Source organism: Odocoileus virginianus, chromosome 22, assembly GCF_023699985.2.
Source record: "Odocoileus virginianus isolate 20LAN1187 ecotype Illinois chromosome 22, Ovbor_1.2, whole genome shotgun sequence".
NCBI lineage: Eukaryota > Metazoa > Chordata > Mammalia > Artiodactyla > Cervidae > Odocoileus > Odocoileus virginianus.
The window spans coordinates 17,183,628-17,195,851 of record NC_069695.1 but is presented as its reverse complement, the minus strand read 5'-3'; the positions used below and the strand labels follow the sequence as shown (position 1 = coordinate 17,195,851).

Genomic DNA, 12,224 nt, shown 5'->3' with positions numbered 1-12,224 from the left:
CAGAAGGAGTTCGGAGTCTGGCTTGTTCCGAGGGTGAAATGAAACAATGCCTGTGGGGCGTCTACTAGGGCCTGGCTCGCAGCCGACACTACATGTGAGTTCCCTTACTGACCCGGAGCTCGGCGAGCTGTATCGGACAGCGGCTCTTTCCTGGAGCTCCAGAGGCCACTGGGTGCCAACTGTGGAGCCCCGTGCGCCTTCGGACGCGATAGGGCGCTGCGGGGCTGGTGGTCACACCAGTCCTCAAACCAGTGTGGACTCCGGCCCAGCTGGAGAGTGGACTTCGGCCCAGCTCTGGCGGGGCGGAACTCGGCGGCCCTGGGAGACCGGGCTGGATGCAGGGGCCTGGGGGGGGGGGAGGGGGCATTGTTCCACGCCGGCACTCCGAGGCGCACCACTCAGAGGGCACACCGGCTGCGTCCCCCGCCTCCAGCCTCCTCCCACCCCACCTCGCCTTTACGCCTGCCCCCTTCCTCCCTCCCCCAGCTCCCGCACTGTCTCATGAGCCCCCACAAGCACGAGGGTCCCAGGCGGAGAGGGGAGAGGCTGGGGGCCCGCAGACCTCGCGCCGCCCGGGAGCGCAGCCCCGCCCCCACCGCCGCCGCGCCGGCTGGCGGGACATGGGACATGCGCACCGGGCGGCGGAGGGCGGGGGGGGCGCGGGCCCGGGCGGGCGGGGAGCAGGGCGGGCCGTGGGCGGGGAGCAGGGCGCTGGAGCGGGGAGCGCGCAGCCAGCGCAGCCGCCGGACTCGGGCGGGTGTACGAGCCTGGCGCGCCGCTTGCCGGGGATGCGAGAGGCTGGGAGCCGCCGCGCCGGGAGAACGCGAGCACCAGTGACCTCGGCCCGAGGAGAGCCGGAGACGGCGGCGAACCCCGCAGGGATCCTCGGGGCCGGGGTGCGGGGCCGGCGGCGGCGCAGGAGCGCGGGGCGCAGACCGGGCGGGGCTGGCAGACAGTGATGAGCGGGCGCGCGGGGAGGCTGCACGCCGCCGCCGCCGCCGCCCGGAGCATCCGCCGCCCGAGCTGCTGCTCGCGGCCCGGGCCCCGGCCATGGAGACGCTGAACGGCCCCGCGGGCGGCGGTGCCCAGGACGCGAAGCCGCAGCCGCCTGGCCAGCACCACCGCCACCACCACCATCTCCACCCGCTGGCGGAGCGGAGACGGCTGCACCGCGCGCCCTCGCCAGCCAGACCGTTTCTCAAGGACCTGCACGGTCGGCCCGCGGCCCCCAGCCCGGCCGCCCCCTCCTCTGGCCGAGCCCCGGCGCCCGCCGCCCCGCGCTCTCCCAGCCTCGCAGGCAAGGCGCCGCCTTCGCCGGGGCCCCCGGCCGCGCCCGGCCGCCTCTCCCGGCGGAGCGGCGGCGCCCCCGGCGCGAAGGACAAGCCGCCGCCGGGCGCCGGGGCCAGGGCAGCGGGCGGCGCTAAGGCCGCTCCGGGCCCCAGGAGGGTGGCACGCGCGGCGCCCGCCGAGCCGCTGCCCCGGGTAGGGAAACCGCCGCCCGGGGCCGAGCCGCCGCCCGCCGCTTCCAAGGGCCGCAGAGCCAAACGCGCCTCCGGAGCGGTCCCCGCCCGCGCCCCCGGGCCCCGGGTCCCCGCCGTCGCGGTGCCTGCCGTGATCCTCGCCGTGACTTCCGCGGCCGGCTCCTCGGCCCCCGGCTCGCGCATCAGCCACACAGACAGCAGCTCCGATCTCTCCGACTGCCCCTCAGACCCTCTTTCCGACGAGCAGCGCCTGCTCCCCGCCGCCAGTAGCGACGCCGAGTCCGGCACGGGCTCCAGCGACCGGGAACCTCTGCGAGGAGCCCCCACGACCAGCCCACCAGCTCGGGGGGCGCCGCCGGGCAGCCCCGAGCCCCCGGGACTCCTCGCCGCGACCCCCGCCGCCTGCCTTGGGGGTCGGAGCAGCCCCAGCGGGGTCCCCTTGGCGTCCCCGGGACCCGGCGTGGTGGAGGATGTCGCGGGGCGAGCACCGCCGGAGCGAATGGGCCCCGGGACCCCCAGGGAGCACGGGCCGGGCGAGCGGCACCGGCTGGTCCCGGCGGCGGAGGAGGAGGAGCTGCTGCGGGAAATGGAGGAGCTGCGCTCGGAGAACGACTATCTCAAGGTGCGCAGCCTGCCCCGCCGCAGGTGTCCCGGCGGCGGTCCCAGGTCTGGGTGCGGGCGGGGCCCCGCGAGCCCCGGCGTCCCGGCCACGAAAGCGCTTCCTCCCGGTGCCAGTCACTTTCCTGCGCCCGACACGCCGGGCGCTGGGAACTTGAGCCAAACTTACGGAAGGAGCAGCGAGACCTGTGGGTCCAGCCGCTTCTCCACTCACTTAGCTTGTTTCTAGAAAGTCTCGCGTGGCGCGGATGCCTCTGCCCCAGTTGATGCTCCGTTAACTAGAGAGGCGGCTGTGACTGCTTTTTGGAGCAGTCGATCCCCTGCCCCCTCACCTGTGGGCGCGGATTGTCCCCAGCCGAGAATCTCAGCGGGAGCCCGTGGGCCGAGTGCGGGTCACGGAGGGTGCAGCCTTTTCTTCCCCTTCTCCTGCAGTTAAGAAGGCCGGGTGCTCTCCGAGTCTCCCCCGGGTGCAGACAGCCGGGTCAAGCCGCTTTCAGTGATAAACCTACAGCTCAGGAGTCCCTTGAGCGCGGCCTGGGTGGAGAGACCATGCTGTCTTGCTGGCTGGGCCTTCGTACGCGTCCACCAGCCGGTTTTTCGGTGTCAGGAGAGGCCACTCGTGCCCGCTCTTTTGAGGGATTCGCAGCCTCTGCGTCCATCGAGCGCTTTGCGGCGCGGCCTCCTCTGGGTGGCTTCTGGGTCTTGGTAGCTTTGGGGCACAAGTCTGACTCCATGTTTTCCAGGAGGAGGAGGAGAGCAGGCCTGCAGAAAAGAGGATTTAGACCGTGTGAGGTGGGGAGGTCAGGGCACGCCGGGTGACTCCAAAGCAAGGAGGGTGGTAGTGAATGCATCCGCCTTAATTTATTGTGATGCTCAGGTTAGTCAACAGCTCCACCATGTAAATCTCCTCCTGTTAAGATGGTTAAATATATATTTCCTCCCAAATGCAGTGGCTCTCCTCTGTCAGTGCATTTTGTGATTCTCCCCATTTTCTCTGCAAAGGCTGACTCTCCCTGATGGAGGTCCCCCGGCTGGCTGGTGGGACAAGGATGTGGGCTTTTAAGGTGCATGGAGGTGATCTGTGTAGTTAAGCTGGGGTCAGAGCAGTGGATGAGGAGTGTTCCTACCCCCAAGCCACAGAGGCTGCTCTAACCCATGGAGCCCCCATGGTGGTTTTATCCTGTTCAAAGAGGCAGAAGAGGATCGTGGTGGGAAAAGAGAGCAGATGGGGACTCCAAATGAAATGTTTCCAGTAGTACATTTGCTCTGGTCACCGACTCTTATGTAATAGACAACAGAGTGAAAGGCGAGAGTATGGAAGAGAAAGGGCCAAGTATTAGCGTTACTCTGTTGTGAAACCAGGGCTTTTGTAAATCTGCCCTGTAGGTAAGCTCCCTGAGGGTGAGAAAGACCATCTTTGAGTTTTGTAGCCTCGGTCCAAAATATGTTTCTCATGACATCTGATCTTAAGGCAGGCAGTTCGCCATCATTTCAGGGCTCACTCTGAGGCGGCTGGTAATTTGCTTTTTTTTTTTTCCCCCACATCATTGGATTCTCAGTGAAGGAAGTAGGTGTTTGACCCTGGAGTCTGCTCTGGTGTGTTTGGTATTTCAGCCAATCTCACAACACAGGGTATCTTTGTTGTATTTATCACAACCCTAATTTCACTGACAAGGTTGCTGAGATCCAAGAAGACATACGTACCTACTTGTCCAAGGTCACCCAGCTAGTAAGTGATGCAGCTGGTATTTTCCCAGCCTCCAGACCTCTGTTCTCTCCAGTCTCCAGGCTGCATCCTTGTTTCCATCAAGACTGAGAAGAGCCACGCCTGCCTTAGAATTGTCTTATTAGCTTGGGCCATACCCAGTATTTAGCTTTTCTGGGGAACCTCTCTTTTTAGGTGAAAGGGCCACAGTGAGCACCTCTCCACTGGACTGTTTGGGGTCCCACAGACCCCACTGGCAGTGTTTAATTTGTGGGAAATGTCAGTTGCCATTTCCTGCGGAGAAAGGTCATGGCCAAACGTTTCCGACCCGAGTCCATCTCCCAGCGGCTCCTCTGACAGCAGGAGAGAAGAGGCAGAGGCAGTCTGGGGAGGCTGGGACATCAGGCTGATCATAAACACATGTGTGAGTTACATGGTTGGCTCTTCAGTAGCTTAAGTGACAGTCCTTCAATTTGGGGATGAAAGACAACAGTCCTGCTAGACTTTTCTAAAGGCCAGTGAGCCTGCCCATGTGTGCGGAATCGGGCTGGGAGTATCCCTGACCTCACAGAGCAGTGACCTTTGCTGTAAGCCTGCTTTTGCACACGGGTTTTAGAGTGTGCATCTAAAGTGCATTTTAGAGTTTTTTTTTTTTTTTTTTTCAGATGGCAGATAAATTAGTCCCTGACCTACTCCTTCTTTAGGGGATGTTGCATAGGACTCTGGAGATGAGAAGTAGGAGACTCCACCCAGAAATTTCACTTTGATATATTCTGGAGGATGGTGACCACAAGTATTACAAGCTTTCCTGAGTCAGCTCTATTACCATTATTGTATAAAACTCAAGTCCAATGTTCTTGCCTGGAGAATCCCAGGGACGGGGGAGCCTGGTGGGCTGCCGTCTATGGGGTCGCACAGAGTCGGACACGACTGAAGCGACTTAGCAGCAGCAGCAAGTTACTGAGAAGAATGAACCGAGAGTAATCATCAGAAAACTAAGGATGATGTGTTACTGATTGGGAAATTCGAGTGGAATTTTGTTTTTTAGCCAGACTGCTATAGTTTTCCAAAAATCAGCTGTCAACAGAGAAGCGCCGCCTTCTGTTGTGTGGAGCTGAATGGGGCCATCCTTGAGTCATACTGTCATCACAAGGCACCAGGGTGACTAGATATTGTTGTTTAGTCACTTAAGTCATCTCTGATGCTTTGCAAGCCCGTGGACTAGAACCCGCCAGGCTTCTCTGTCCATGGAGTTTTCCAGGCAAGAATATTGGAGTGGGTTGCCATTTCCTCCTCCAGGGTATCTTCCCAACCCAGGGATCGAACCAGCATCTCCTGCATTGGCAGGCAGATTTTTTTTACCACTGAGCCACCAGGGAAGCAGGGTGACTAGATGATGAGTAAGTACTCAGTCCGGGTAGTCGGCTTTTTGCATGAAAGCAGTCAGAAAAGCCCTGTTGGCCCTTGACCGCAAATGGACTTGCATGTAATTTGGAAGGCTTCAGGAGTGAAGATGCGAGATTGAGGTCAGTTGTCCAAAGGGCTTTGCTTCTTTCTCAGACCAGACTCAGGTCCATCTTAGTGACCAGGCTATCTGAGAAATGCTGGCCATCATAGTCTTTGCCTGCCCACCATCACTGTGTTTTGCTCCAGTGCTCAGAGACAATCAGACAAGCCCTGGAGCTCATTGTGAACATATTAATTATGTTCTGTTTCCACAGGCTTTTCAGGAGGGTTTAATTGCTTTGCATTTATTGGCCTATTTCGAAAATGCTTCTCACGTTGTGGGGGATGCTAGCATGACACCCTTGCCCCTACTCCCAAGTAGTGTACCCCAAAGTGCCCCAGTCCTGGGGGGCTCCAAGATCAGCCTGGGGAGGGCTGCTGAGTTTGCTCTGCCCTTTCGGTTACCTCCTAAGAATTATTTTTTGGTGAAAACAAGCAAAGTGCCTGCTAGCTCAGAGCAGACACCACGGGAATGTGGAAGAGCAGTGAGTTCTCAAGGGGGCTGCTGGGGAGCCCATTCCGGTGGAGTGGTTGCACTGCCTCAGCACTGGCCTGGCCTCGGCATCCTGCCTCTCTCTTGGGGTCTTGGGAGTTTCAGGATCTGCAATGATTTGGTTAAATCCAGCCGTGCAGATTCCAGGCGCTCTGAATGGCCAGGAAGGGGTGGGGGTGGGGTGGACACTGAGGCAAGAATAAACAGTTCTGAGCATAAAGTGCTTCAGCTCCTCCCTGCCGACACCCCTCCCTTCTGGAAGGTTGAAGCAGACAGTGTCCCTATTCTTTCCTGACCTTCTGCTTTCCACACCCATTCTTTATTCAGCCTGCAAACAAGCGGCTGTAATCATCTTAGGTGGCGAGATAATGTGGACCAGGGCACAGGGGGGCCATGGCTGCGGGATGAACTGGCACTTGTAAACAATGGCTGAGCCCCCCTTTGCCTTTTGAGCCTCAGCTGGGACTCTGCGGAGGAGCACATTTCCATTGACGGGAGGGAAAGGAGGTGGATTATTTGTATATTACAGTTGACAATAGTTAAGGGTCTGCAACTCCCAGAGGAGGGAATTATTGCAACAGTAGCCAGCTGACTGCTCACTGTCTAAATTGAGTCTGTTTAAAGAGGGAGTGATTAAAGTAGGACTAGTTATTGATTTTAAGTTGTTTAAAGGGAATTAAGGTCTGATAAGATCATCAGTATGATCAAGGGTTTTCATCACTTTTACTATGAAACCAGGGATTTGGTTTTTATATTTGTGGATAAACTATCCTCAAAGAGATTTTCTTTGACATTTTAATCTCGGTTTATTCTAGTGCACACATGGAACCTCATTATTTCTTAAATCTGATTTTATATATATATGTGTGTGTGTATATATATATATATATATATATATATATATATGACACATACACACGGGACTTCCCAGACAGCACTAGTAGTAAAAGAATCTGCCTGCCAGTGCAGGGAGATGCAAGAGTCGGGTTTAATCCCTGGGTCGGGAAGATCCCCTGAAGAAGGAAATGGTACCTAGTATTTTTGCCTGGAAAATTCCACGAGCAGAGGAGCCTGTTGGGCTCCAGTCCATGGGGCCACAGAGAGTTGGATGCTCCTAAGCACACATATACACACTCATGAGTATAAAATAAAGCTTGATTTGTTATCTGCAGGTGAAGAGGAATAGTTGGGGAGCTCGCTAGTACTTCAAGGTTTCGTGCTATACAGAATTTGAAAAGTATATTTAGTTAAAGCCAAATTAGCTTTTTAATGAGAATGATCTAACATTTGAGTATCTGACAGACCTGTTGTTAATTCAATATAAAACTTGATTAAGGGAAATTTTCTCCTTATTATCTGTATTAAAAACCAACAGTTTCTGCTCTTGCTTACCGTGTGTAAATTTAGTCTACCAGAAACATTATATGTTCTGCTTGATTGGGTTTGTTAAGCATTTAAATGGCAGACATCTTTAAAGTTCTTTGATATAATGTTTTCTAGATTAGAACATGCTGTCAGAAATTAATGTGATGTTCGTTTGAAAAATCGCTCTCCCATCATGACCCTAATCTGAATAATCACAGTTTTTGCTTTTCAAATGTCTGATTCCTGCCTACATGGTTTGTAATTTGCCTTTCTTATAACTTCTTTTCATTGAACCTGAAAATTGCTTTTTTCAAGGCTCTTTGAAAAGCGTTGAAACCCTGGCCTCGTCCTGTCTCTGCAACAGACAAGTGTTGCAACAGACAAGCCATTTAAACTTTTAGGGTTTCGGTATGCTCATTTTAAAAATGGAGGGTATTAATACCTTTTCTGCCTACTGCAGTGCTTTGGTGAGGACCAGTTGCGAAAATGAATATACCTGCACGTTGACAATGTCAAGTTGTAAACGTTAGCTTGCTGTTATTATTTTGCGCTGACAGGCTTTGTGCAAGTGTGATTTAAAGCTTCTTGTTTCACGTGTCCTGGTGGTTGCTGATAATTTCTCCCATTTACTGGAAAGAGTTATGTGTGTGGAGCCAGAGAGCCTGGGTTAGTAGCTGGGCTTCCAGTTATCAGCCGAGAGACTTTGGGTGTGTTCACCAGTGTGGGTTTGGCCTGTTTGTCCATCTTGTGAGGGCCGTGTGTCCCTGCAGGCTTACTGTAGGCTTAGTAACGAAGGCGAAGTGCTTGAGAAAGGGTGTCTGCTGGTCCACAAATTTAGATAAAATATGAGTTGTAAAAGCAGTGATTCAAATACATGCAATTGCAATCTCTTCCTAATTTTCTTTTCAAAGCGACTAATGTTAGTGGTTATTTATGCCAAGAACTATTAGCTGTTTACATCTGGCCTGCTGGGTGATCTGGAGGTGTGGATACATCCAGCCCTGGAACAGGCTTTTTCAGTCCACAGTGAGGGTGCAGGTGTCTGTAGAACATAACTAGCATTTAATGGTACAGTTGATGAAGAGCCCCCCATTACAAAATCTGAAAAACCAGAGAACATTTTTTTATCTGGAAGTCCTACCGTATGTTTTTTTATGACTGTCACATTTTAAAATTCATGTTTGAGTAATAGGTAATTTTCAGCATTAATGACTTGACAAGCTTTCTAGAAGGAAAGGGCTGCCCGGGTGGCTCAAATGGTAAAGAATCTGCCTATAATGCAGGAGACCCGGGTTTGATCCCTGGGCTGGCAGGATCCCTTGGAGAAGGGAATGGCTACCCACTCCAGTATTCTTGCACAGAGAATCCCATGAACTGAGAAACCTGGTGGGCTACCATCCATGGGGTCACACACAGTCGGACACAACTAAGAGACTAACACTTTCAGTGGAAGGAAAAGCATTTGCACAGTTTCTTCATAAACAGAATGCCCAACACCATTGGATATTTGTGGGTACCCCTGGATATGTATAGTGATTATTGCTTTTGTTGAACTATTTTTATTAGTTACCCAGTGTAATAATTAACTAACTGTATTCAGACACCTCTACATAGATTAAGCTTTTTCTCAAAGTCAAATCAGATTTGCAGAAGGGACCTGAGAAGCTTGACCTTGATTTTGAAGATTCAGGACTAACTCTACTCTTTATGGGAGGAGGACATGCATAGGCCTGTTGGAAAGCTTGTAGGCTGTGGTGGCTGGTCCCTTCCGGCGTGGGTTGGGTTAAGGGCAAGGCTCTCATGGCTCAGTGGGGATTCGGCGTCAGAAACAACCTCTTTGCTGTGGGTTGAAAGGCCCTTCCTGAAGTTGGTGTGTTCTCTAGGCCTCTGAAGAGCCCAGCCTGTCCACTCTGTCCACTGTCTGGCCTCTATGTTCCACCCAGTAAACCCCAATTCCAGCAAACTTTCCTACTGGGACAAGATTTATAGGAGGGGTCCTTCATGAAGAAAAAAAAGGGCAATGAAACTTGCTTATGTGTCATAACATTTTCAACATTAAGATTTACCTTTTTTAAAAGATTTTTTAATGTGGATCATCTTTAAAGTCTCTATGTGTTATAATATTGCATCTGCTTTACGTTTTGTTTTTTTGGCCTCGAAGCATATGGGATCTTAGCTCTTTCTCCTCGACTACGGATCAAACCCACACCACCTGCATTGGAAGGCAAAGTCTTAACTACTGGAGGCAATTCCCTGAGATTTACCTTTCTTAAGACACATAAGAGCATCTTATTTTTTATATATATAATTTTTTTTTTTTTGCCCCACTGCATGGGATCTTAGTTCTCTAACCAGGAATCGAATCCATGCCCTCTGCATTGGAAACACAGAGTCTTAACCACTGGACCATCAGGGAATTCCCAAACATCTTTTATTTTTGATGAGATTGTTGCCACTGGTGCAGAAATTCTGTAAGAATCTTTAGCAGACAAAAACATTTTATTCCTTTGACTACTAGGAAGTTGGTAAAGCTTTCGTTTTTAACACCTGCTCCCCGTGATGGGCCATTGAAAGGGGCCCCACTTGGAGCCACGCTCAGCTGAGTGGGTCGTGTTCTTGGTCAGGTGGTGTGGACAGAGTGGGAGAACCTGCAGGCGGCCTTTGGGAGAATCAGATGCCTCACATGTGCCTTTCCCCTACAGGTGCGGGTTGCACACGGGTGGGGTTGGCTGGACCGTAGTTTTCACCCTGTTCATGCCAATTTGTTATTTTTCCACAAGGGTTCCCAGTTCATTTGGCACACATCTCCTATGTGATCTTATAAAGGATAAAATAATCTGCAGGAGGTTTACTACTAGTCAGTTTATTGTCTACCTGAGGCTCTGATGTTGGGAAATTCTTTTCTTTATTGTAAGTAAATCCCTGGTTTTTAAGAATAAATGCAAGAGGGTGGCCAGGCTCCAGGAACAAACTGAATAGAATGAGAGCTGATAAGTTAGGGTGTCCGTGTTTGGGAGTGTTTTTTTCCTTTGAGCCTCAGTGTTAGTTGAACAAAATAAATGGGAATGAGGGCTTCCCTGGTGGTCCAATGGTTAGAACTCCGCTTTCACTGCCGAGGGCCTGGGTTCTATCCCTGGCTGGGGCCTAAGATCAAACAAGCCACGTGACATAGCCAAAAAAGAAAAGAAAAGATGACCAAGAGTATCCTAGTGTGGAGGCATTTACGCCATCAGGTGTGAAACTAATCAAGACAATTCCTAGTATGCTTTTCTTAACCTCCCACCTTGTAAGTTGTTCCTCGCTGAAGCCTTTATTATAGAAAATATACCCTTCATGCTACTGCCGTGTCTGTGAGTTTGGGAAGAGTTGTCCATGATCAGGCTGCAAGACTGGAACAAAGCAATGTGAGCTGATGTCCGATTTGCATCGTGTTTAGGAGCTGGTCTTTCTAGGTGGTGACCAAGGTTCAAGTGTATTCATTCCACAGACATGTACTGAAGGCCTGCTCTGTGGCTCACGCTGGGAGACTCCAGGTGTCTGCTTTCCTGGTGCTTACCTTCCCGTGTGGGTGACGGATAAACAGTAGGAAGAAACATAATATTAGATGGTGGTAGGAGCTCGGAGGGGCTTTAAAGTGGCGCTCATGGTAATGAACTTGCCTGCCATGCAGGAGATAGAGAGGCGGGTTCGATCCCTGGGTCAGGAAGATCCCTTGGAGAAGGAAAAGGCAACCCACCCCAGTATTCTTGGCTGGGAGAAATCCCATGGACAGAGGAGCCTGGCAGGCTACACTCCATAGGGTTGCAGAGTCGGACATGACTGAAGCGACTCAGCACAGCGCAGATTGGAGGGGCAGGGCCTGGGGCTAGAGCTGGTGCGGGTAGGGGGCATTGTGTGCCTTCTGACCCATCTACCTACCGTGAGCTTGGCCACGAACTGGGGAGGAGCTCTTTAAGGAGAAACCATCACAGGTCACCTGCCTCCTGTGCCTGGACCCTGGGAGAGGACAGGCTGGTGCTGAGGGAGGGGGCAGCTGTGGCTCCCTAAAGAAGGTGGAGGCGGGATGAGCGTGGTGGGTGGAGCCCTGGGGAGACAGCCCCCAAGGTTGGATATTGAACTGACAGCACTGCGTTGGCTGGGAGGGAAGGGAGGGAGCCAGGAGTAACTCCCCGGTTTCTTCTGTATCCCAGTGTCTTCATGTTGATCCCAGAGTGGAGTGGAGATGGGAGATGAAGGGCAGGGGAATGGAAAAAACCAAACCGATGTGTATTTGAAATAGCACACAAGGTTTTATCTTTAGAATCATGAGTCACGTAGTTCCAAGATTGGTGTGGCGGGACAGCATTTTAAGGACATTTGCGGGTGTGTTATAATTCCCGGGCAATTCATAGGGATGAGCCCCCTGAAGTTTGTTCTCTGCAGGCAGTGTCTGACTCATCTTGCTGCCTAGCTTGTGTCTTAGAGACACAAGTTTAGGTCAGCGTTTGGTTTGAATCTAGGGTTTGATTACCTGCAGAGATGGCGTCATTTATGATGAGGATTCTGTAAGGAAAGATTGGGAGTGGGGTAAATGCTGAGAGGCTGCGATGACTAAGCCATGCTCGTTTTTGGTTTTTGGATCCATGAGACCTGAACAGACATCTGGTGATGCTGTCTTGTATGAGAATTTCCGGAGTCCCCAGGCTGTATCACACACGTGTTTCCGAAAGTTGACAGGTGACTGCAGAAAGTTCACAGTACTGCAGGGCAGGGGTGGACAGGCGACTTCGTCCTGTCCTATAGACCTGGCTTCTCAGTGCCCTCTGTTTGGCTTGTGTAGGATGAGTTGGATGAACTCCGGGCAGAAATGGAAGAGATGAGAGACAGTTACTTGGAGGAGGAGGTTTACCAGCTGCAGGAGCTGCGGCGGGAGCTGGACCGCGCCAACAAGAACTGCCGAATCCTGCAATACCGCCTCCGGAAGGCCGAGCAGAAGAGGCTGAAGGTGGCAGAGACCGGGCAGGTGGACGGGGAGCTTATCAGAAGTCTGGAGCAGGACCTGAAGGTGAGCACAAGG

The 12,224-nt window shown here is 52.8% G+C and overlaps 1 protein-coding gene across 5 annotated transcripts in view; it reads left to right on the top strand.

The window, feature by feature from the left end:
* Positions 1–696: 696 nt before the first annotated feature.
* Positions 697–12,224, top strand: part of MTCL1 (microtubule crosslinking factor 1) — a 112,243-nt gene continuing 100,715 nt past the window's right edge. For 4 of the 5 annotated variants that reach the window (XM_070452660.1, XM_070452663.1, XM_070452659.1 and 1 more), the window contains exons 1-2: positions 698–2,103; positions 11,988–12,212. In XM_070452660.1, the coding sequence (XP_070308761.1) occupies positions 1,051–2,103; positions 11,988–12,212 (1,278 nt within the window). In that variant the 5' untranslated portion in view covers positions 698–1,050. Of the gene's footprint in view, positions 2,104–11,987; positions 12,213–12,224 lie in introns of all 5 variants that reach the window. The other variant, XM_070452661.1, reaches the window with a different exon arrangement.